This window comes from Diabrotica virgifera, chromosome 1 (assembly GCF_917563875.1).
Source record: "Diabrotica virgifera virgifera chromosome 1, PGI_DIABVI_V3a".
NCBI classification, from domain to species: Eukaryota; Metazoa; Arthropoda; class Insecta; order Coleoptera; family Chrysomelidae; genus Diabrotica; species Diabrotica virgifera.
Genome location: NC_065443.1, coordinates 246,865,342 through 246,892,765, shown reverse-complemented (window position 1 = coordinate 246,892,765; position 27,424 = coordinate 246,865,342). Strand labels below are relative to the sequence as shown.

At 36.0% G+C, this 27,424-nt stretch overlaps 1 protein-coding gene across 1 annotated transcript in view; it reads right to left on the bottom strand.

Annotated features, from left to right (window-relative positions):
* Window positions 1–4,756: 4,756 nt before the first annotated feature.
* Window positions 4,757–27,424, bottom strand: part of LOC114345850 (fat-like cadherin-related tumor suppressor homolog) — a 179,328-nt gene continuing 156,660 nt past the window's right edge. Inside the window, exons 5-6 of the mRNA XM_050663286.1 lie at window positions 8,096–9,538; window positions 4,757–4,904 (exon numbers count right to left, since the gene is read on the bottom strand). Of these exons, the coding sequence (XP_050519243.1) occupies window positions 4,757–4,904; window positions 8,096–9,538 (1,591 nt within the window). The remainder of the gene's footprint in view (window positions 4,905–8,095; window positions 9,539–27,424) is intronic.

The following is a 27,424-nucleotide window of genomic DNA, read 5'->3' as shown; positions in this document are numbered from 1 at the left end:
CCCCATACACATTTTCATCAAATATTTCGTATATCAAGTTTGGTAACAGTGCTGTGCGTCATAGTAGCTTTCTACAATATTATACAACATAGATCTGTTTGCGTTTGAAGTGATTATTTAGTGTAATTTTGAACTTGTAGCGCTAAAGTCGAATTGGGGTCTCATCTGGCAGTTTAAGTTTTAAATTTTTTCTTGTGTTTTTGATAAACAGGTCAAAATTACATTTTTTATTACAATAAGTAGTGATTTAAATTATTAATATAGACTCAATACTCAATAAATCTTATTATTTTTAGATATTTTACTTCACTTCATTTATTATGGCTTGGTACTTGGTAATTTGTTTTATAACACCTTTTTAATTTTATTGTTTAACTTTTATAATATTAGTAGATAATAAGTTAATAAAACATGTTTTTTATATTCTTATGTTACTCAACACATTATTTTATTTATAAACAAGTAGATAACAGACAATTTTTAAGGGGTGCTGTGAGCACCCCACGTGGCAGGTGCCGGGTTAAACAAAAAAGTCATTCCTTAGAATATTGTAAAAAATGTTTGAAGGTGGAGAAAAAGCTTATTATAGACGATTAAATAGAATCAACTTTTATAGAGGAAACCCAATGTAGGCAAAGAAAAGAGAGATTGGCTATTGGAGAATACGACGCAAGTGTTAAAGCTGTTTATTGTTACCCGTGCAAATTATTATAAATTATTTATAAATTATAAATTATTTTCATTTGAAAAAATAGTTTAACTGAGTTTGGATGGACCCACTGGAAACATTTGAATATTTTGCCCAAATCTCACGAAGAAAGTAAATTTCATCTGAACTCTATGGTTACATTAATAACAAGATCATCATTAATTGGAGTTATAGACGCTGCCTTGAAAGAGCAAGGAAAATGCGAAGCTGACTATTGGATAAACGTTCTAAGAAGAGTTGTTGCCACTACTAAATGACTTGCTTCTCAGGGACTAGCATTCCGTTGATGCAATGAGGATTTAACGAGTCAACATAAAGAAAATTACTAAGTTGCCTTGTATACTAGGCTAAATTATTTGACTACTTTTTAGCAGAGCATTTAGAACGGAATGCGAATAAATGAAAAGGTTCAGTTAGCTATCTGTCTCACCAAATTTGCAATGAATTCTTGGAAGTAATTAAATCAAAGCTTGAAGAAACTTTTGACGCTGTAAATGCTTTAGTTAAAAACTAGAGATCCATAAAACCTATTTTTTCCAGTTAAGCAATAACAGAGACGAAAAATTAGCAATTAAAAATGAAGCCAAGACTAGAGAACAATAACCATAGAGAAGCGACACGACCGTACTTAAAACGTGTACTGTTTTTGTAGACGCATGCGCGAACCTGGTTGCTTTAAGTGTTCCCAACACATGCTAATTCCAGCTAATTCTGTCGCTCTGGTTGTTTTACGATAGTCCGTAGGCGTGTATGGTAAATACTCTCACAAGTTTGTTTGAGCATTTATATAATAATTTTAATAGTTAAAATGTCTGGTTACTCGTGTGTGGTTCACGGATGTTCCTCTGCGACAGGAAGAGAAATAAGTTTATTTAGATTTCCTAAGAATAATAACACGTAATTGTTATTGCTTTGTAATTTATACATATTAGTTATTAGGTTTCTAATAGTCTTAATTTGACTTGATTAAATATTATTGATAATAAATCAAGACGAAAGTGATTCATTTTCTTGTATACATTACCCCTAAGTAATGCTAAAAAAACTAAACTTCGTTCTGCCAAGCAACGGATATTTCAAAAAATAATAAATTTGGTGTCAGTGCATGTATTTCATAACAGACGCAAGTCTGCAAAAGTGAAATACGATTTTTTCTCTTTAAGTTTACATGTGATTTAATTAGTTCATTTAATAGATTGTTAAGAAACATATCACACATTTTTAAACGCTTTTATTTACTTCAATAGTTTGCATCAAATCTTTAGACGTTAATTTGACTGACTTTTCTTCAATGCAAATGAATGAAAATTTGCAGACATATGCATTCGCGGGAACAATACACGAATAGTCAATAAAAATTTTTTATGTTTATTAATTGTTTAAATAAAAAAAAACGATTTTAATGGAAAATGCTTAAATTCTCTTGTTTTTTACAATGTAGAAAATTCAAACTTTTACGGATTGTAGCTAATGATATATGAACTACATAATTTCACTTTTACGTTAATTGTTTACGTTATGCTTCATAAATAAACAATAAAGTTTCAAATTTTTTGCCGATTCCGACTACTTTTCATGTTTGTACATCATACTATGTTTTATACATATTTTGAAAATGTTTGAAATGTGTAAGACTATGTGTGTTTTATAATGTTTGAAAAGTGTAAGACTAAAAAGTAAAAAATAAAAAATATGCAAAAAATATAGCACCACAATTCTAAAGCCTCAAGAAGGTGACATAGATCATTTTTATTCACAGTCTCATAAGACTCGACACCATACAGTAAGACCGAGAACACGTAGCAGCGAAGTAGCCGGATTCGCAATGCTAATTTTAGATCTCTTGCCAATGATTCTTAAAACCTCGATCAATGTAAAATATTTACCACGAATGCCTTTTAGAAATCAATAAAAATAAAAAAACAGTAGATATGGGTATAACAGTATGCCAACGAAAATATGTAATCCGCTATTCTGTTGGCAGCTATTTTGGATTTTCTATAATGAACTCTGTTCTACTAGTCAAGCCCTTCATTTGATATCCATATTGAGGTAGTTGTGAAATTAAACATGTAACCCACCATTTTTTGGCGGCCATTTTGAATTTTCTATAATGAACTCTTTATTAGTAGTGAGATCCTTTCATTTGATACCCATATTGAAGTTGTTGTGAAATTACAATAATATGTAATCCACCATTTTTTTGGCGGCCCTTTTGGATTTTCTATAATGAACTCTTTATTAATAGTCAAGCCCTTTCATTTGATACCCATATTGAAGTAGTTGTGAAAAAATATGTAATCCGCCATTTTATAGCGGTGGACATCTTGGATTTACAATGATACTGAATGTATGTAGTGTATGTAATGTTACAAATTGGTGTAATTGTAACGATTCGTATAAGACTTTTTTGTTTATTGTTTAGATTGTTGCATATTTATATTTATAGAATATACTCTTACAGTACTTCTTGGGTTTTTATTCGTTTGCTCCGATATTCGACTTCAAAGGAAAAATGTACTTTTGATAGGTTTCCAAGACAAGAACAATATTGACATTCAATTTCAACATAAAGTTTCTTGTTATCGATCACGAACAATTGTCACCGAAAGAGAATTGGAACTTTCAGAGTTTGTGACATTTCCGTGGCCGTTACAATGGCTGTGTTTTTTTCGATAACCTATATTAAAAAATATAGTTTATTAGGAAATACCTCGACGAACAAATTATATCTTGTATCAGCCCAAGCCAAAAACAAGCAGTGAATGTCACACCTACCGTAATAAATAGATATATTTTATTATTGGTCTTTCAATGCCAAAATCAGGATAAACAAAAAGGTATTTTCATTTATGGTTCCAATCCATATGATTTTCACCATTACTTTGCATTGTGCGATATATTTGCAACCTTTTGTAAATCAAAAATAATTCCATTATTATAAAGAATGCCAACAAAAGCCGTCGCTATACGCAACTTTTTTCTCGGTGAGATATTTTATATTTATTGAAAGTCAACATAAATGTTTAATTTTATTTACGAATTTATATTGTGTGATATGCCCACTGACTATTGCTTCGATGGTCGCTCTGGTTGCTTTAAGTGTCGTTGTCGGCTTAGCCACGAAAGATCAAAGTCGTGTCGTTTCTCTGTGGTTATTGTTCTCTGCCAAGACACTGCAGAATAAAATCTTTGAGACAGCTCTATTGACACTGATTTGAACAAAAACTTTGGAACGAGTTTCTTCCAAGTTGTTGGAAACTGTTGGAGACGTAAGAAATATGTCAAGCGAAATTGAACTAGAAGCCAAAAATATATTTTTGCTAAGACGAGGATATATGCTACGAAGATGTTACATCAGCTGTTAGATGATTTTCTACGCTAGATAAAGAAGCAGTCAAGACGTCAATTAATACTTTATAGGTATGTGGAATATAAAAAATATGTATGAAACCAAAGAGAACTTGCATAATGAAATTACCCATTCGATAACATTATGCCAAAAGTTGAATAAACATTTTTATAAAATTTGGTGTCATCCAGAATGTAAAGATTGTAAAGGCAACATTTCCCAATTTTTTACCTTTACTGCAAGTTTATTTCACGATACCAACTTCTAATGCGTCAGGCGAGCGATCTTTTTCGGCTTTAAAAAGAATAAAAATATATTTAACGTCAGATTTGGGCCAAAAATCTAGACGCATATCACTAATGTATTATAGAAAATGAAAACCTAGAGCAACTGAATTGTGATATATGACCGATTGCTAATGCCTAGTCAAGCAAAAAAGTGATCTAATTTTTGTCATATGTATTTTTTAGAATATATTTTTTTGTTTGTCATGTGTTGTTTTGTGTAACTTTCTGTTTTTTTATACATTTTTAAATGTATTTTTTGGAATATTTTTTACGTTTGGTATTCTTCTTGTTTGCTAAAAATTGTGTCGTCTCGTTGTGGGTCGTTTGGATGCATTTCTGTTTTTTCTATTTTTTTCTTGTGTGTGTTTGTCCTGTTTTAGGTGATCTAACACCTCTTCAGGACATGTCTTATCTAGACACTGTTGTTTTATGTCCACTGGGACCACTGGTGGTAGTCTGAACCGTTGGTGGTGGTGGTGCACTGCTTGGAGGCTGTTGTTGGGCGGAGCAATCAGAGGAGAAAGTTGGTTCTACGGTTCTTTTCAGAATTTTTGATCTAAAACAAATTATTAGTACATGCAAAATTTTAAGTTTAAATGAAAAATTGAAAAGTTTATTAGTGTGTATGATAAAGTTTTAAAGTTTGAATTTGAGTTTTATAAATTGAAATTTAATTTGACTGTTTGAATATTTAAATATTTAAGAGTGATTGAATTCGCGTTGAGGGCAGCTGTGGCTGTATCCTCCCTAAAGACAGGTATAATTTGCAAATGAGTACGGGAAACCACAGAAAACCGAACTCTCCCTGTCCGAGGCAAAACTCTAAGTGAGTTATTTATCTAACGGTTGATTCTAAAATAGAGTGGAGTTGCCTCCAGGATATCAGTATATTCACCAGGGATGTCTTCTGTGCTGGCAAGAGTCAGCAATTTTGTTGGTAAGTGAGGTAGTTTTCGTTTGGGTGTTCTGGTGAATACACTACCAAAGGATGAGCAGGTAGTTTTAAGGACGTTTTGAGCTCTGATGTTTTGGCTGTTTATGATTTTTGTAGTAAAACTCCTGCTCAGAGAGGAGATTCTCTCGTTTAGTGGCTGGATCCTTGCTAGATGATGTATGAGTCTAGATGGGTAGTCTCTTCGTTTGTAGTTTATTTTGCGGAGTATGCTGCGTTCTGTGGCCAGTAATCTTTCTGTGTTGCGTTTGTTTAGTAATGTGTAGATGTTTGATTTGTATTCGATTACTGGCCGTATGAATGTTTTGTATGTGTGTGTTAGTGTGTGTTTATGCGTCCGACCGAATCTTCCACAGAGACTGTTGAGCAGATTAACCCTCCGTTTCACCCTTTTGCGGGTTTCAGCCAGATCTCTGTCCCAGTTTAGCGTTCTATCAAAAATGACGCCTAGGTACTCAATCTGGTCACGAAGTTGTAATCTCTCGCCCCACAGGTCCAGAACGACTCTTTCTTCTGCATTACGTATAGTGTGTGCGCTTAGGTTTGGGTGTCTGAATAGTATGGTTTGTGTTTTGTTTGGATTAAGTGTTACTCGCCATCTTCCACACCATCTTTCGACGGTGTTAAGGTGACTTTGAGCACACCTATTCAAAACGTGAATATCTCTCGATGTTGTTATTAGTGCAGTGTCGTCCGCATATAGTAATGTTAGTGTATTGGTATTTCTAGGGTTAGGAAAGTCGCTGTTGTATATTGTGTATAGTATGGGTGCCAACACGGAACCTTGAGGTACTCCTGCTGATGGAGTAAAAGAGGTAGACAGCAGAGTTTTGATCTTAACCATGACGGTGCGATCCGAGAGATACGAGTGGATGAGTTTTATGAAAGGAATGGGCATGCCGACGTCCCAGAGTTTCTTTGTCAGGCCGGCGTGCCAAACCTGATCAAAGGCCTTCTGTACGTCCAGGAATATGCCAAGTGCTAGATTTTTGTCGTTGAGAGTTTGAGTTATGTGTGTGACGATTTCTGTCAACGCCGTTTTTGTGGAGAGACCTTCTCTAAAGCCGAATTGGTAGGAGGGAATGATATTGTTTTCGGTGGTAAAGTCAACGATTCTCTCCTTAAGGATCCTTTCGAAGACCTTACCAAGAACACTTAGTAGAGAAATCGGCCTGTAAGAGTTTAGATTTGTCTTTATTTTGCCCTTTTTAGGGAGCATGATGGTGTGTGCTACTTTCCAAGCTTTTGGAAAGTAGCAGAGAGTTAGAGCGGCGTTGACAATGTTCGTCATATATTGTGCGACGCTCGGTGGGAGGTGTCTTACGCAGTTCCTGTTGATGTTGTCAGGACCTGGTGCATTGGAGTTGCCAATTTGGCAGTAATCCTCCAATGTTTGTTGACTCACGGGTGCCGTAAGCGGGTGCTCACGGCGAAACCGTGGATCGAATGGGGTTGCGAGCAGTCGTACTATATCTCTCTCGACCACCTCGTAGTAGTCTTGATCGAACCTCTGGTCGTGGGGCGTGACTAATGTATTTTGGAGGTGTGTCTTGAAAGCTTCGGCTTTCTCTTGGTCTGAATTTATAATTTGATTATTTATGACTAGATGAGATGGATTTGCTTGTTTCTGTTTAGTTAGGACTTTAAATTTATGCCAGAATCTAGCCCCATCACGGTAGTCCAAGCCAGCGGTGGCACTACGCCATTGTGACGCTTGCATGTTTTTCACCTCTAGCTTGATCCTAGCCGAGATACGGTTATACTCTGCCTTGAGAAGTGGATCGCGTGTTCGTTGGAATTGACGTAGGAGACGTCTTTTGTGTTTGATTTGATTTACTATGTGTTGAGGGAGTGGTGGTCTCTTTGGGTTTATAACCCGATTAGGGACTGATAGGTCAATTGCTTGTCCTATCAGTGTTTGAAGGACCGTGATATCGTTATCGATGTCAGCTTGCGTGTTTAAATTGCCTAACTGAGGAATATTCTGATTTAGATAGTGTCTATATAGGTTCCAGTCGGCATGTTTATAGTCTCTCATTACTCGTATATGTGCTTGTTGGTTCGGATTTAATATGTTTTCGTTTATGAGTATAGGTAGGTGGTCCGACGTTATAGAATCACCGATGATGCAAACATCGTCCAATACGTCTATCATGTCATACGTGCATATGACATGGTCGACGATAGAGGTGCCATTGTGATTAAATAACGTAGGTTCAGTGTTTCTGATTCTGTGAATGGGCAGTTCAAGGAGACAATCAGACAGCAGGTTACCCGCCACATTTGTGAACGTATCACCAAACTGTGTGTTTCTGGCGTTAAAATCACCCAGAATAATCGCCTTGCTCAGCCCAGAGACATACTCCAGAAGTGTATCTGAGAGTGTTTGTTGTGGATGTTTGTAATAAGAGACTATTGTCAGCGTCGTGTTGTTGTTTAGGTGTATGTCAACTGCCAAGACATCTTCATCAGTAATACCTACTTGAATAGGGATAGTATGAGGGGAAAAGGGTATACCATATTTAATAAGGAAGCCGTTACCATGAGATATTCGGCATTTTGGACGGTGGTGAGTGCTATAGCCGGGATAAGATGGAGAGGTTTTTAATTGGGTGTCGGTGAGGGCAAGTATTTGAATATTGTGGGTATCAAGTAAGTTTTTGATGAACGGTTTTTTCCTACCGGCACCCTGACAGTTAACCGCACCTATTGTACTGTCCATTTAAATGAATTGTGGGGTGTATGTGACTGTGGCTCTATTGTTATGGGCCACGATAGTACTCGTGTGCCCAAACATAGAGCAGGTGAGGTTGTTGGCGCAGTCCAGTACCGACTGTCTTCGGTCTGGGAGGACGTTTACCATTAGTAAGGAAATGAATTCAAGTGTGGTTTGCATATCGGAGGTGAAAGTGTAAGGTGGGATTCTTTTTTGGGTAGTAATGGGCTGAGTTTCTTGGAGAGTGGGAGGGGCCTCTTTCCGTAACGGACACTTTGGCGAGTACGCCGCATGAAGTCCGTCACAGTTAGGACATTTGGGTGAGGTTTGTTTTGTGCATGCTGAAGAACGATGTTCTTCACCGCATGTGGGACAGCGGAACTGTTTTAGGGTGCATTCCTGGATCGTGTGTCCATTGCGAGCACACCTGTTGCAGTATTTAGGTATGGGTGGGATAGGATTAGAGTTTAAGGGAAGTTCACCTCGGACAGAAATGCCGTCAAGATAGAAGCCTCTTGTCAGCAGTTCTGTATATTTTTCCTCACTATCTGTGATAAGTTTAATAAACGAGGTGTATACTCCTTCCCGAGATACGATGCGCCAGAGACGGATCACTGGAACACCTAAGTCGGAAAGGATGACTTTGACTTCATCGTCAGTGTAGTAATTAGCTATGCCTTTCAAGACGATCATGAAGGTTGGTTTATAGGTGGTTTGAGTGCGGTTGGATAATCTGTGTTTGGGGGTTAGTGTGATTTGGGAGTCGCCGAATTTATCACGCACTTTGCGCTGTATTTCGACGTGATTGATGGGATTTCTGGTGGTGAGGTATGCTATCTGTGTTGGAAGGACTCTGCATTGGATAATTTGATTTAGGAGGATTTCTTGAGTGTTTATTATTCTGTGGAAATCACGCTGGTTGCACTTTTCCACAGGGATGTTATTGAAGATGTATTCAAAGGAGTTAGGATGAGGTTGAGGGATAGCGTTACTGGATGTAGAGGCTGTTTGACGGGTAGCAGAGGCGTAGGTAGGTTGGTTGTTGTTAGGTTGTGAGGTTAGTGGGTGCCTAGGTGGTATAGTGGTAGCAATATTGGTTGGATGATGGTTGTTTAAAGGTTGTGTTGGGTGGTTGTTAAAAGGATGTGTTGATTGATTGTTTAAAGGTTGTGTTGATTGGTTGTTTAAAGGTTGTGTTGAATGGTTGTTTAAGGGTTGCGTTGTTTGTTTGTTTATTGTGTGTGTGATTTGGTTGTTTGTTTGATTGTTGTTAGATGTATTGATAGAAGGTTGGTTGGTTGTAGGTTGATTTAGCATTTGGTTGTTATTGTTTACTTGATTGTTTGTTGTTGACGTCGAACGGCTAGCTGAACCCTTAACTCTCAGCAGTGCTGATATCAGGAGGTCCAGCTTGTCGTCCGAGATTTTGTCTAAAGAGTTGAGAAACGTGTCAATTACTTCGTCTGTTGTAGGTTGTGTACTATATTGAGATGTTTCAGTTATGTTAGACGTGTTGATAGAGCTAGAATGTGAATCGTCGTGTGTTGCAATGTCGTTGAAGGAGTCGTTGTCATTTGTGGGAAGTTCGTTGTTTTCGTTATCGAAAAATTGTGTATGGATTTTACGGGTGTAAATACATGAACGTGTTTTCTTGTAAAAAAATCTGACAACGAATAGCAATTAAGGGGGCCCCTACCCTAAATATTCAGCGCCCATGGCCCGAAGTAAGGTTAAACCGGCACTGCTTTAAGCTATGAATTATGAAATAAACATCGTTGTAGAAAAAGTTTGTTTTTATTTGGAACTCGCTCAGCTCATATACGCGACCGCCCAGGGGGGTCGCGACCCACGCTTTCACTTCATTTCTAAAAATACCTGCCTTATCAACTTTATACGTTACAATATTTACTATTCTTAGTATCAATTATCATCTACATAATGTCTAGTAATAAATCAGCCTCTTATCGTAAAGATAATCCGTACAATGACAATTTTGTTGATATGTATAACGTGTGTGTGTATTATGTGTAACCTTTTAGAATTGTAAATAATAAAGTTATCGAATATTTATAAACCTCTATATAAATATTGCAATTAAAAATATCGTTATCCTTTCAATTAGTATTATTAATTTCTTTGTTTGCGTTGAAAAAGTTTACTGATAACTATTAATGTTTTGAATACTACAAATATGTATATTGTATATAAAATTAATGAAGGTGGAATACTAATGCCAAAGGAAGTTACATATTTTTATTCAGGATTGGAATAAAGTATGTGAAATATTACATATGTTCACCTAAAATGCTACAAAAATGCTTGTTGGTATATTTCAATTAAGAAGGTATCTGTAGATAATGAAATTATCTTAGGTTAGGTAAGAGGGCGATGAGTAAATATAGACGTTGAGATGTACACTCAACCAAACTATCGAATCACTATTATGGTGGTTGGGGTTGTTTACCCCCGACGAGGGGGTTACCTTGTAAAACACTATTTATCAAACATTTATTTATTTACCACACTAAATATTATATCAGTAACGAGTTGGTGGGCAAAGTCTATATTCTAACTACTTGATGTCTAAATAATGAATGGTGAATAAAGAATGATCTCTGCAATACTTTCTCCGTATCTATAAATAAACTCGTAATTGTTTTGTTATGATTTTGACGACACGATTGTGGCAGTGAAATACTCATAATATCAAAATCGCTGACTGAGATGTTCTCGAACCGATTGGCCTACATTGTGAAATAAGTGTCACCCAGTTATTTTACTATAAACAATAATGTTTGTGTAAGACCTTTAAAAATTAAATCGATATAGATTAATCTTATTTCTTTTGATGCTAATATAAATCCTGTACACTATGTATTTGAAACCTGTAGCTTTTGACTATAGGCGTAAATATTTTAGTTGAAACGATAAGAAGGACAGTTTCCGTGCCCAAGCATATAGCAGGAGGAAGTAACGGGATCCCGAATTAACCAGGCAGCACAAGACTGATCACGTAAATTGGTGTCTTCAGCACCAAAACTGCAACATTGGAAATTGGAAAAGTGTGCTATTTTCAAACGAAAGTAGGATGTGTAAAATCAGATGATTAACGAATTCGTGTACTTAGAGGGCGGGAAGACAAGCAAGAACGGAAACTGACAGATTTTTCATAAATTTAAAAGAGGAAGGGTCATGTTCTGAGGAGGAATTATGATCGGTAAAAAAACCTTTTAATTTTCATCCAACATAGCTCGCAGGTACGTTGATTTGGTTCTATAACCTGTAGTTAGGGTCCCTCTTCTTCTTCTTCTTCTAGTTCCATGACCGTTATCGATCGTTGGATATCATGTTGGCTACCAGTTAGGGTTCGGAGAGGTGCAATGAAAGAAAATTAAAAGCTGTAATTCGCTTAAAATAATAAAAAATATCAGATGATTCCATATAAGTTTGGTTGTGTGTCATTATCATAAATTCAAGTATCATCATCATTCTCTTTGCCTTATCTCTATGATGCGGGGTCGACTTCGGCTTCCCTAATTGCATTTCTCCACACAATTCTATCTTGGGTCTTATCAATGTTAATCCCCTTTACCAACATGTCCTGCCTTATCGTCTCCCCCCAGGTCTTCTTTGGTCTTCCTCTCCTACTCCTTCCAGGAATCTGCACTTCAGCTATTCTTCGTATTGGGTGATTAACGTCTCGACGTTGAACATGATCAAACCATCTTAACCTATGCTCTCTCATTTTGGCATCAATTGGTGCCACACCTAGACTTCCCCTAATATACTAATTTCTAATTTTATCCTTCTTTGTCACTCCACTCATCCATCTAAGCATTCCCATTTCCGCCACATGCATTCGTTGTTCCTCTTTCTTTTTCACTGCCCAACATTCAGTTCCGTACATCATAGCCGGTCTTATGGCTGTTTTATAGAATTTTCCCTTCAGCTTCATTGGAATTTTTCTATCACACAACACACCACTCGCTTCTCTACACTTCATCCATCCAGCCCCAATTCTACTGCAAGCATCTCCATCCATTTCTCCATTACTCTGTAATACCGATCCTAGGTACTTAAAACTATTGCTTTTCACAATCATTTCACCCTCCAAAGACACCATTTTATTTGTAGTAACTCCATCTTTAAATGAACATTCCAAATACTCTGTTATTGTCCTATTAAGTTTTCTTTTTCCTCCAGAGCTTGTCTCCACTGTTCCAGTTTTTGTTCTAAGTCTCTTTCACTATTTCCTATTAACACTACATTATCAGCATACATTAGGCACCATGGAATGCTACCCTGTAGTTTCGCTGTTATCTGGTCCAAAACTAATGAGAATAAATAAGGACTAAGCACCGAGCCTTGGTGCAATCCTACTTTCACCTGAAATTTATCAGTCTCTCCCACACCTGTCCTAACACTAGTCTTTATTCCCTCATACATATCTCTCACAATCTTTACATATTCGCCAGGAACTCTATCATATGCTTTCTTAAGATCAATGAATACCATATGAGCGTTGGTCTCTTTGTTTCTGTATTTTTCCATCATTTGCCTTACAATGAAAATTGCATCTGTTGTTGATCTGCCCTGCATAAAGCCAAATTGATTATCGGATATTTCGGTTTCTTCACGTATACGTCTATCAATTACTCTCTCCCATATTTTCATGGTGTGGCTAATAGTATGATAGAATTGATTCAAAAAATGACATAACCCAGACATCCAAAGTGAAAGTTATCCTCCAACACCAAATTGTTCTATATGGTCCATATAATGTTCAGAAAAAAGTCACACCTTTTTGAGCGTCGGGTTTGGGGAAGAGAGGGGGGCGAAGTCGGTAAATTCGTAGTTTTTATGTTTTTCTTCAATATTTCTAAAACTATGAGGTTTAGCATGAACAGCCTTCTATACAAAAATGTTCTACATTAAATTTGAAATAAAAAAGGCCCTATACATAATCCTTCTAAAATGAACGGTTCTAAAGTTACGGTGGTAGTATAGTATTGTAGCGTGATTAGTGTAATTACTTCTAATTACAATAAAACTAGCGGTTCGTAATTTATATACGACTTTATTATTTATTTATACAAGTTTACTTTACCAACTTTAGCTTAAGACTAACTCTATTTACAAATATGTCCTATTTATATATGCGATACAGATATTCCAGAAATATCTATATATCTCCAGCTATGTCCATGTGACTCGACCGCTTGGACGTCATCGGCGCTGCATCGGCGTATCTCGAAACATCGATAGTGTTCTGTCTGTGCGGAGACGGGAGCTGGTATACGAGGGTAGGTCAATAATTATTTTGTTACACTGCTCCCCTCTTAAGATCTGAGCGTCCCGATCAGCAACCCTAGATGGCCCAGGATGGCGGAATCTACAGGATTCTCCAGCTCTGCATACACCCCTAGAAAAGAAGTAACAGTCTACTGTCTTTGAAGGGTATGACATCTTCGGGTTCATGCAACACACAGTAATCCGTACGCCAGTTTCTCTGAAGATCACTTCCAGCATGCTTCTCACAATCTTCCAATCCAGATTTTCTACTGCATGGCCAATCTTTGGTAAAGCCAAATCTTTGATGTCATAATTACAGACCATTTTCTTCAAATTAGTTAGAGCACGCCATATGTTCTCGTAGCTTGGCGTGTCCGTATAAGACTTCCTGGTCACTATATACAGCAAAGATCGAGGACCATCTTCCAATCGCAATACTCTTCCAATTTTAGGTTGTTGATTCCTTAACTCGTCCAGGCGGCCGAACTTTCTATTGAATACGGACGAGATTCCTTTAGTCATCTCGAGGTCTTGTGCAACACAGTGGGCTAGAGAGACGTTTTCTGGAACACCAAACAGATCTTGCTGAACTTCTGTGGTCACGCCGAATCTAGCACTCTTTCTTTCTGCGTAATTTGACATAAATTCCTTAAAACTTGGCTGTGGTGCATCTTTCATCTCCTGTTGGAGGACTCGGGCTTCCTCTGTTTCATTTGAGCCAGCATATGGCGCAAGACGATTTATGTGAATAACTTTTGGTTTACCGTTTGGTAACTTCTTAATTCTGTATATTACGTCATTTATTTTCTTCTTAACTTCATACGGACCTTCCCATTGTCTTTGCAGTTTAGGACACAGGCCTCGACGACGTTGTGGATTATAAAGCCAGACAAGATCACCTACTTCGAAGCTTTCATTCTTGCAGCGAGAATCATATTGATCTTTCATTCTGTCACTGGCTATCTGGATGTGTTGTCGGGCAAGTTCATGAATGTTGTTCATTCGTAACTTCAGGCGGTCTACGTATTCTTCGCCTGCAACATATTCCTCGGAAGGTCTGCAGCCAAACTCTAGGTCGCAGGGCAAACGAACTTCACGACCCAACATCAGGCAGGTTGGTGTTTGACCTGTAGTTTCATTCACGGCCGAGCGGTAGGCCATCAGGAATAAATGAATGTGTTGGTCCCAATCTCGCTGATGTTCAGATACAACTTTGGACAAGTGTTTACCCATCGTTCGGTTCATCCTCTCGACCATCCCATCTGATTGAGGATGCAGGGGTGTTGTTCTGGTCTTATTGACACCAATCAATTTACAAACGTTTTGGAAAAGAGCTGACTCAAAGTTTCGCCCTTGGTCGGAGTGGATCTCCAAGGGAACACCAAATCGGCTGAAGAATTCTTTAACAAGTACCTCTGCAACGGTAGCAGCTTCTTGATTTGGTAATGCATAGGCCTCGGTACATTTCGTAAAATAATCCATGGCTACCAGGATGTATTTATTTCCAGCATCAGTTTCTGGAAATGGACCTGCAATGTCGATTGCTATTCTTTCCATAGGACTGCCAACATTGTACTGTCTCATGGGTGCTCTCTTTTTATCAACTGGACCATTACCGGATGCACACAGTTCACATTTCTGGCACCATCTTCTTACATCATCTTTACAGTTCACCCAATAGAACCGTTCTCGAACCTTTTGCAGAGTCTTCGTAATACCAAAGTGTCCACCTGATGTACCGTCATGCAACTGACGCAATACTTCTGACACTTTACTTTTAGGTACAATCAACTGAAGCTTAGATTCTGTACCATCATCGTTCTCAAAGGTTCTGTACAGAAGATCATCTTTTAGTATCAGGCAATTCCATTGGCTCCAGTAGGCCTTGACTTCCGGACTACATGCACTAATGTTTTGCCAACTAGGTCTCTCACCTCGACGCATCCAATCCAATACTCTTTTTATACATGGATCGTCTTCTTGGGCTTCTTGTAACTGTTGTGGCTGCCATTGCTCATTAACGACGGTAGTTCGTCTCACAGGGCAAAGCTGTTCATCTACTTTAAGCCGGTGATTACAACTTTCACTGCATGGCCGTATCGAGGAAGCATCTGTATTTGAACCAACTCTTCCAGCCCTCTTCATGCGTCTCTTCGGCATCGTGTCACGAATCACCCTCCGTACCATTTCCACCAAACGTTCATCTTTTCTCTTATCGCCTTTTTCCACGGTTATTACTCGATTGTTTCGTGAAGCTTGGCTAGCTGCTTCGTGTTCCAAGGCAATAGCAAGTGCTTCATCTAAAACTTTCGGTCTTGCTAGTCGTAAAGCTTTCTGTAGTTCATTATCTTTCAGCCCACTGACGAAGGTATCTACTGCAATTTCTTCTAAAACGCTGTCTGGCACCTCTGGATAAGCCAACCGCACCACACGAGCCACATCTGCTTCAAATTCTTGCAGATTCTCACTTGCTCGTTGACTTCTACTTCGCAGTTGTGCTTTGTATACTTGTTGTAGATGGGCATCTCCATAGCGTTTTTCTAGACGAGTGAACAAGGTCTGGTAACAATTTTCTTGACCCTTAGGAATTGATCTTAATATATCTGCAGCATCACCTCGCAAAGCAGCAGTCAAGGAAACAGCCTTTTCCTGTTTGGTCCAATGATTGGCGGTCGCAATAGCTTCAAATTGTCTAAGATATATGGACCAAGAGGACTTTCCATCGAATGGTGGTAATTTGAATCTCATATTATGCGACGTTTCGTCTCTCGGTAGTTCATCTTTCACTACCGGATCTAACGCTGCTGCATTAACTGATGGTTGTACTTTTGTATCGGTTATCATGCTCTCTAGTTGTTTGATCTTTTCTTCTACGGTCTCTACACTTTTCTGCATCTTATCGAATGTTCTAGAAACTTCTTCAAATTTCTCGTCATTCTGTCTACAAACGTCTTTAATTACTTGAGAAACACTTTCAAATTTCTCGTCGCTTTTTCTAGAAGTTTCATCGATCTTTTGAGAAACACTTTCAAATTTCTCGTTGTTCTGTCTACTAACTTCTTCAAGTTTCTCGTCGCTTCTTCTAGAAGTTTCATCGATCTTTTGAGAAACACTTTCAAATTTCTCGTTGTTCTGTCTACTAACTTCTTCAAGTTTCTCGTCGCTTCTTCTACTAACTTCTTCAAGTTTCTCGTCGCTTCTTCTAGAAGTTTCATCGATCGTTTCAGAAACAGTTTTTAATTTCGATAAGATTACTTGTTCTGCTGACTGGAAGTGGAACGTCTTTGGGTCTTCTCCGTTCTTCGTGAGGACATCCTCGAGTCGTGCTTGTAGGACTATCTTGAGCCCACTGCTGTCCAGATCCCGTTCCTCGAGCTGTTCACGGAGCTGTTTTACTGTAAGTTCTTGTAGCAACATCTTTGGTCGGCACACACGTACTTTCCAAAATGTCTTTTAACAGTCTTTCCGAATACCGAACAATCAACGCACTTAAACTATTCCCGACGAATAAAGTCCAAAAGTATTTTAAAGTCTTTCCGAATACCGAACAATTAACGCACTCCGGTTATTCCCGACGAATAAAGTTCAAAAGTCTTTTAAAGTCTCTCTGTAATTCACTTATTTATATCGCACTAAGTTAACCGAACACCGACACCAACTGTAGCGTGATTAGTGTAATTACTTCTAATTACAATAAAACTAGCGGTTCGTAATTTATATACGACTTTATTATTTATTTATACAAGTTTACTTTACCAACTTTAGCTTAAGACTAACTCTATTTACAAATATGTCCTATTTATATATGCGATACAGATATTCCAGAAATATCTATATATCTCCAGCTATGTCCATGTGACTCGACCGCTTGGACGTCATCGGCGCTGCATCGGCGTATCTCGAAACATCGATAGTGTTCTGTCTGTGCGGAGACGGGAGCTGGTATACGAGGGTAGGTCAATAATTATTTTGTTACAGTATAATTGGTCCAAAAAAAGGCCTAACCCAGACATCCAAAGTAAAAGTTTTCCTCCAACACCAAATTGTTCTATATGGTCCACATATTGTTCAGTAAAAAGGTACACCATTTTGAGCGTCCGGTTTGTGGGGGGGGGGGGAGATGGGGAAGAAGTCGGTAAATTAGTAGTTTCTTTACGTTTTTCGTCAATATTTCTAAAACTATGTTTAAGCGTAAACAATGTTCTATACAAAAAGGTTCTACATAAAATTTAAAACTAAAATGGTACTATCCATAATTGTTATAAAATCAACGGTTCCACAGTTACGGAGGGTGAAATGTGGAGATTTTCGATACTTTTTATATTTCTTGGCCAATTGATGATGATTTTGGGTGGTGAGGTTGACGTTTTTTCAAGGGCTTATCACTAACATACCATCGGCCACTGAAATAGCAAATCCTGTTAAAGAAAATTTCTTTCAATCAGTAAACATATTATAAATTGCTCAAAAAATATAAACTTCCACTTTTCACCCTCCGTAACTCTGGAATCGTTGATTTTATAACAATTATGTATGGACCTTTTTAGCTTTAAATTTGATGTAGAACATTTTTGTATAGAACATTGTTTACGCTAAAGCATATTTTTAAAAATATTGACGAAAAACATAAAAAACTACTAATTTATCGATTTCTCCCCCATCTCCCCTCCAAACCGGACGCTCAAAAGGGTGTAACTTTTTACTGAACAATATCTGGACCATATAGAACAATTTGGTGTTGGAGGAAAACTTTTACTTTTAATGTCTGGGTTAGGCCTTTTTTGGACCAATTATACTGTACTACCTCCGTAACTTTGGAACCGTTCATTTTAGAAGCATTATGCATAGGGCCTTTTTTGTTTCAAATTTAATGTAGAACATTTTTGTATAGAAGGTAGTTCATGCTAAACCGCGTAGTTTTAGAAATATTGACGAAAAACTTAAAAAACTACGAATTTACCGATTTCTCCCCCCTCTCCCGCCCAAACCCGACGCTCAAAATGGTGTGACTTTTTTTGAACATTATGTGGACCATATAGAATAATTTGGTGATGGAGGATAACTTTCACTTTGGATGTCTGGGTTTGGATCTATTTATACCATACTATAAGTAGTTTTATAGTCCCTTGTTTTTGTAGACAGGTACTAATATACTGCTTCTCCATTCGTCTGGCATTTGTCCAACTTCATCATAAATTCAAGTATATTAAACACACAAACCTTATTCGTAGACCATGTTTGGACGAAGTAAAAAAAGACTTTTCAATAAAATAAATAATGTTGCCATTAAGTCATTGAAATGTGATCAACTCAATTTGGATCCCACGTGTTGGGAAACCTGTATACCTTACCTTAGGGCATTATCCTGTTTGCCATGTGACCATCACAGGCCTTTTTATTGAAGTATGCACTTTTAAGGCATCTATATTTTATGTAAAGGGTTTTTACCCAGATATTTTTCTTTTGTGGCTCAGCTAGCATCCAGTTTATCGAACACTGATGATGATTTTTTATAAAAATCGAAAACGTTTTGTTGTGATGTAGCCCTTTTAAGGGATTTTTAATAAAAAAATTTTATACCTTTTACAAAGGATTTCTTTCCAATTTTGTGATTGATGGTATACAGCCAACTACAGGAAAACTTTTTCTTTTCCTTGTGGATTTTTTAAATAAATAATATAAAATCATTGACAAACTCAAGAACAGTCATAACAAAATTGGTTTATTACCACGTTTATAAATATTTAATACATTGCAGGGCCGCCAATCGCTTTTCTCAATGCTGTTAATACTCCGTTTGTGAATGTCATTATTTATAAAATTACATTCCCAAATGATTGTGAATCACTAAAATTTTGAGGTATTTTTTCTCAAATTGTTTGCAATTCACTAGCTAATTGTTGTAAAGTTTGAGGTGTCTGTAGGAGTCGGTTGAAACGTTTGGACACTTCCGGTGTTCGATGCAATTCATGTCCTTAGAGCACGGTGGCCACTACATTCTGGTAATTTCATGATAACCTATGTATCCATTCGTTCACAATTCTATCGCAGTGAGGACGGTCATTATCGTCGAGAAAAACAAATCTGTAACTTATAGCACCAGCAAATGACACTGTTATTGGCTCTATGGCCCCGTCACGATATTTTACAGCCGTCATTATTTCATTAATTAAAATGAATAGTCAGTTCATATGTGTTCACAACATATGCCTCCCAGCCCCAGACACAAATTGATCCGCCTCCATAGAGAGTGGTTGAACCCCCATTAAATGTTCATTATATCGTTGTCCTCTTTCTCTCCAAACTCATACTCTAGCGTCAGTAGAGTCTTGGAACTGTGTCATACAGACTTGGAAGCCTCATTGACAATGTTCTATCCCGTAACGATATCAATAAAAGGCGTTTAGAATTGTGTATGCTGCTGGTAAATCTTGTTTCAGACTATAATGTAGTCTGCGAAGAAATGTAACTCGATTGATACTTCTTGATATTATATCCTTATTGTTTTGTACAATGTTCTTGTTCGTTGAATCGTTAATGGACGATTGAGGACGACTCAGGGCCGCTGTCATATACCTTGACTTATAGCGGCGTTGCCAGTACAATGTTGTCAGATGCATTACAAATTAAAATATATAAACATAAAAATATACTGAATAGAGGGTATGTAGCGCATCTTCTTTCTCTCAAATGACATACATGACAACCGTCTTCTGATAGATTGACTAGAAATCACCCTTCCAGTAGCCTTGTATGAAGAAGACATTAATCTTTGACACTGTGTATGTCCTGTTTCTTCCTGCCGTGAGGACTATGAAACGATCTTGACCATAAGTTGTGATTTTGCTGTAATGACCCATATACAAATGCTGCAGATCCTGTCTCCAAAGTTGTAAGTTCCATACCCGGCTTACATTACAACACTCAAAACCCATTCAGACAGCGAGTTCCACTGGTGGCCACCACAGCCACCTTGAGACAAACCTTCGTGTCTCCAAAACACTAGATGTCAAAATTGCAGACTCTCTAAAGGGATATAGTCAGGGTCCCCAGGACTATTTTCACCATTTACTACTAACAAGCTAATTTGTCGTGAGTAGCTTCATTTTGACGAGACGCCAAACTTTTTTCCTTACAACAATTTCAGTATGTGGTAGATAACAACGATAGCAGGGATAGTTCAGTCGGGTTAGACCAATAACAGGCCTAACCTTGCATGTCGAGCTGCCCCAAATCTTATTCTTCTAATCTTTAGAAAGGGTCAATAGTAGTGTAAATTTTGCCGTTAGCCTTTCATTTTGATTTTAAACTAGAACCTTTTTGCTCAATATCTCCTCCATTTTTAACTTCTCGACAAACAGTATAAGAACTAAAATTGTTGAAAATGTCAATTTCTATAATTTCTTTCATTACAATTTTTTTCGTGTGGTCGATATTCTCAGAGTTATGGGGAAAAATAATAACTGTCATTATTTTCCCCCATAACTCGGAAAATATCGGCCGCACGAAAAAATTGTAATGAAAAAAATTATCGAAATTGACATTTTCAACAATTTTACTTCTTATACTGTTTGTCGAGAAGTTAAAAATGGAGGAGATATTGAGTAAAAGAGGGTAACGTTTAAAACAAAATGACGGCTATCGCAACGACGGAATTCAGTAGAGGTTTTAAATTTACACTACTATTGACCCTCCCTAAAGAATAGAAAAATAAAATTTTGGGGGAGCTCGGCATGCAAGATTAGGCCTGTTATTCGTCTAACTCGACTGGACTATCCCTGCTAACTTTGTTATCTACCACATACCGAAATTGTTGTAAGCAAAAAAGTTGGGCGTCGCGTCAAAATGAAACTACTCTCGAAAAATTAGCTTGTTACAATAGTAGTAAATGGTGAAAATAGACCTGGGATCCCTGACTAATATTATTAAATCAAATTTTATTTTAACTAAACTAAGTTTTATTAGAATAACAATAATAAAGTCGCTAAAGCTTATACTATACAAACATTTTAAACCAGATTTTTTTATTTGCTGAAAAGTAAATAAAAATTCATCATCATCAAAAATTTGTTAGTTTTTTAATATGTTAATAATAAATATAATAGTAAAATGGGTTAGGACAATCCAAAGTTTATAGAGTTAATATGTTTTTTTAGTTTTTTAAGATGACACTTCTGAAGTGAATGGTTGTATAATGGTATGCTAGGACGGGAATGAACTTTTCATGCTAACCTCGTATATAGATACAGTTTGTTTACTTCTTTCCGATGGTATATGAGTGTGGGCCCTCAGTGACTGCATACTTCGCATTTTTAATTTAAAAACAAAACATAGGTGTGGTCTGAATTACTGATTACTTACACTAGAAACAAACTTGTTTACAAATAATTGGTGTGAAATTCAACACTCCATTTTGGTTTATGTATGTATAGTAAATAAAGCTGCACAGTAAACTGAATAATATGTAGTAACTATTGACTAAGTGACAAAGAATTTATAAAAACTGTTAATAAGAACATAATAAAATGAAGAAGCTGCATATCTTTAGAAAATTTATACAACAATGATCAATGATTTGTACAGAAATCATAATAAAAGAAATTATCGTACCGGACTAACTAAAAATAGAGACCATTGTTAAATTATCACCCCCTCCACTAAACAAGACAGCTCTCATCAAGCCAATCGCCAAATACAATAACATAACCCACACTTTTAGGACTCAATCGGTAGTTTGTAATACGAAAAAGGGAATAATAATTATAGTTATATTCCAAACCAGACGTGATAAATGTAAAAACACTGAGCATGGGTGCCGCCAGGAATATTTCCAGGGGGTGCACCTGAATTTTAAGGTCTAAATTTCAAGGTTTAATCTAAATCTATACACACTATTAACCAATATAAAATATAGAACTATACATGTATAATGTATAGCTATATACATTCTTTCCGATTATGTAATGACACTGAGGTATTCAAAAGCTTAACTTTTAGCATCATGTAATATGAATCATAAACAGCTAAACAATTCTAACCTTTTCATTTTTTGAGTCCTTAGATTCGTCTTAGTCCTTGAGTAAGTTGGATGGAGTTCGACCTGCGTTTACAGGACCGTGCCTACCTTTCCTTGTAGACTCTCGCTTCAAGACCCAGGCCTACGCCGGGATCCAATAGGATCCAATCACCTATTTTTACCTGATCTCGCAACCGCAATTTACACTGCGGTGCAAAAAAATCGATCCACTAAAAATTTGGTCATTTTTGAAGTTTCGAATTTCCTAAACCTGTTGTTTGATTTAAGTGATTTTTTTACCACGTTATAGCCTTATTCATTGACAATATGTCTGTAATAATATTGTTGCTAAACAGTTAAACTGTCATTGTATACCGGGTGTACGAATCAAACTGTGTTTTTTCTCAAAGTTCGCATCACCCTGTGGATTATTCTAGCATTTATAAAATACTGAAATTAAAACCTAACTATAGCCTCAGGTTTTCTTAACATTTTGTCTTTCGATTCATTCGCTTATGTTGGATAATAAAAAAAGTTAGGTACATTAACAACTGGCCATGTTCGTCATCAGTACAGGGTTTTTTTGAAATAAGTGCGGCAAACTTTAAGGGGTAATTTTACACATGAAAATAATGACTGTTTGCTTAATAATCATAATATGTCCGCAAACGCTTCGTTTCCGAGATACGGGATGTTCAATTTTTTTACAAACTGACGATTTATGTATTGCTTTAAAACCAGTTGAGATGCAAATCAAATTTGGTGGGTTTTAAGACGTAGTTATTGCACATTTTTTGACATACAATTAAGAATTTTATATTTACCATTGGCGTGCGTACAGGTAATATTATCGGTCATAATACTCGTTTGCGCGCCAATGGTGAATATAAAATTCTTAATTGTATATCAAAAAATGTGCAATAACTACGTCTTAAAACCCACCAAATTTGATTTGCATATCTCAACTGGTTTTAAAGCAATAAATAAATCGTCAGTTTGTAAAAAAAAATTGAACGTCCCGTATCTCGGAAACGAAGCTTTTGCGGACATATGATTATAAAGCAAATTGCCATTATCTTCTCATGTAAAATTACCCCTTACAGTTTGTCACACTTATTATCGTACTGCAAATCTGCCTGTGGATCTTTTGCCCTTTACGTTGCCTTCAACTATCGTTCGTTCCATGCCTTCTCTTCTTATGTCCAAAATATCTCGGTATATTTTGGTTGAGAGTTGTGGTGCCGTTTTACCTTTGCCGTTTTATAGCATTCAGTTTTTCTTATTTATATTATTCATATTCGTACCAACCTCAGACACTCCCGATAATGAGCAACGAGGTCTTCGTATTGTTTTTTAACTATAACCGGTTTATTGTCGCCTAAAATAATTTTGGCCGTTCCACAATAATTTAGGTTAACGCGACAAATCGAAACGCAAAATTTGAATCTCATCTAATCAAATCGCCATTTTACTTTATTTACAAACTGAATCAACATAATTTCCAATTATGTAATGCACATTGCTATCGATTTGTTCATGGATTGAATGTGGATATCTCTAATAGACAAATTTTGAAATATTCGATGTTATTATGTAGTGACATCAATATTTTTGGCAGTCAATTAAGATAGTATTGGAACGCCAGAACAAAAATGAGATCTAAAAATATTATGTACTTTTTACTCTACTTGCTGTGGAGCATAACGATAAATAACCATGCTGTGTAAATAACTTTTTTGAAGTTATACTTCTTTACGCGCGCTATTAGGGTGAATTTTTATATGTTAAAACCTACGATCCCGGCGCATGCGCATTATAACTTTGTTCTAATTGGATGTTCAAATGACGTGTCAAAAATTATCCAATATGGCAGCTGTAGCGCAGCTGTGGTTTGGACGGTTGACGGTTTGGTTATGTATGGTTGTTGCGTTTTAAAATTTGTGGGAAGAGAAACAACAAAGGTTAGTTAATAGTTATACTGCCTTTTTAAATAGTTTTCATATTATATTTTTGAAGCTATACTTTAAAATGTTTTAATTTATGTATTTATCAGTCCAGAAAAGGTGTGGAAAGAATATATTAGTGTTTTTAAATATATTTTTCTACAAACGTGTTAAAAATGCAATTTTTAGGACTCCATAGGAGCGTTAAAAATGCTACTTTAAGGCACTAGTGCTTTAAATTTTTTAAGACACTGCAGTTAAAAGTGAATTGTCAAAATTTATTAACATTAATAATAATAATACAACTTGCGCAATTTGAAAAAGGTGGTTTAAAAGGTTTTTTATTATAATTTTGTGTCTTTGGATTTGTCTTTCTTGGGCGTAAAATAATAAAACATCTATTTTTATATTACACTTGTCACCGTGATGTATAATTATGTATATCTGAAAGGTAACTGGCATGCGGCTTGATGGCCTTGTTGGTAGAGCATTGGACCAGAGATCAAAAAATCGCGAGATTGCGGGTTCAAATCCCGGACGATTCATATTTTTTTCTTTTTTTTTAATATTTGGCCATTGTTAAGTTTTGGTTCATTTTTGGTAATTATTGTTAATTTTTTGTATTGTAACTGTTAAGTACGTATATTTATTTCGTTGAAATTATATTATAATAGAAGTATAACTTCTTATGTGCGTACAAAGTACACACACATTCTCTTTTAGTTATGGTGCCGATAAGAATATCACAATCACAAGAATATCACAATCTAATCAAATGTTAAATGTATCTAAATCTTCTGCTTTCCGTATCAGTTTGTATGAATATACACGCGCATCTTAAAATTAAGAAATTGGAGGGATTTATGCACAGATTGAAATGAGTGGAAGAAAATTAAAATGAAAGCCAAGTCACACAATAAACTTTGACAATACACAAGGGTCAATCCATGACAAGTGGTCCAATATAAATTAAGTTGGTTGCTTGACTATTTTTAATATTGATTATTTTTCTACCTCTTAAACTGCAATCCATAGAGAGAACAGAATTCCAGTTATTATATTTTTAAAAAATTTAGTTTGCCAATGACGGCCATTTTTGTTAAAGCGTATCGATCATTTTCACGGAAAACATGGCTTCGTTCTTTAGCCAATATTTTCACTGAAGTTTGTCCTAGAACAATAAATCAAAAACCAAACTTTTTAGAAAAGTATGCTCTAAAAAAACGGCCCATAGCATTTTTTAATTTCAAACTACCCTTAAGGCCTTAAATGAACCTCAAAGATTGAAGAGGTAAACTGATAAAAATTCCATTTTCAGCATTTTTTCAACAGCATAAGGCAAGCGGACAATGGTTTGTAATTTTTTTTTTGCACAAGACATACATACATACTTTAAATAAAAAAAGTTTAAGCTTTGAGACTTGAGTAAATTTTTTCAAAAAAATCTCAAAAACGAAATTTTTTGAAAAATCTCAAAGTTTGACCTGATATCTCTGATGGGCACGGATGAAAAAATTTGAAATTTGGCTGAATGTTGGCCCCTAAAAATTTGAAGTTGCAGACTTACGTCATATACGAGTTACAGGACTGAAAAAATGATCAAAAATCAAAATGGTCAAAATTTCAGCGTTTGCGGGCGTTTAGAAAATACGAGGCTTCAAAAATGTCCCATTTTTAAGGTGGTGCGTTAATTTTGACGCTTAGTGTATATTCTATATATGCCAAAAAATCGTACTTACTTCCAAAATCATTCAATCACGAAATAATGAATTTATTCCATTTGGCTTTTACATACTAATAAACGAATATACCGAAAAGATTCTTCATAAATTATACCACAAATTCTGGGGTCAAAAATAGTTCGATTGGACCTAACTTACCTTAGTACAAATGTGCTCATAAAAAAAGTTACAGCCCTTTGAAGTTACAAAATTAAAATCGATTTTTTTCAATATATCGAAAACTATTAGAGATTTTTTATTGAAAATGGACATGGGGCATTCTTATCGCAGGAACATCTTAAAACAAAATTATATTAAAATTTGTCCACCCCATAAAAGTTTTATGGGGGCTTTGTTCCCTTAAACCCCCCCAAACTTTTGTGTACGTTCCAATTAATTCATTATTGTGGTACCATTAGTTAAACACAACGTTTCTAAAACTTTTTTGCCTATTGGTATTTTTTAGATAAGTCAGTTTTTATCGGGATGCGGCTACTTTTTAAATATGTTTATACAGTGTGTCCACGGATGGGGTGCCCAAGAGGAAAAACTTTTTTATTTTCAATTTTAGCGAAAAATGTCATTCTTTATAAAAAGTTTTGCTTGTTCTAAAACCCCATAAAATGAAATAAAATTCAAGTTTTTCAAATCCTGGTTAATTTTATAGCCAATTTTATGTAAATCCCTATAAATTTTTGAACTAAGTTCGAAATTGTAACAATAATAACTTGGGAGAACAACCCTTTCCCTTCTCTGGATTATGAAGCCAGATTTTGTCATTCTCCTTGAATCATCAAATTATTTATTAATTAAATAATTATTAATCCAATAATTTTAATAATAAAATTTAACACAAGATAAATTCTTTATTGAACGCTTAACAATGTCGAAAAAAATGACAATTCGTAAATTATTTATCGGAGTTGACAGTTACTAAGCTACATTGTGGCTTGGCAACACTAGATTAATGTTACGATTTCGAACTTAATGCAAAAATTTATAGGGATTTACATAAAATTGGCTACAAAATTAAGCAGGATTTGAAAAACTTGAATTTTATTTCGTTTTATGGGGTTTTAGAACAAGCAAAACTTTTTATCAAGAATGACATTTTTCGCTAAAATTGAAAATAAAAAAGTTTTTCCTCTTGGGCACCCCAACTGTGGACACACTGTATAAAAATTTTATGGGGGTTTTGTTCCTTTAAACCCCCTAAATGTTTGTGTACGTTCCAATTAAACTATTATTGTGGTACCATTAGGTACACACAGTGTTTTTAAAACTTTTTTGCCGCTTAGTCTTTTTTTGATAAGTCATCTTTTATCGAGATGTGGCTTCTTTTTCAAAATATATGTACCTAATATGTGAATTATAAATAAATTTTCAGATTATTAACAGCTCTCTATGTATAATCGTACTTAACTTAACCATATACA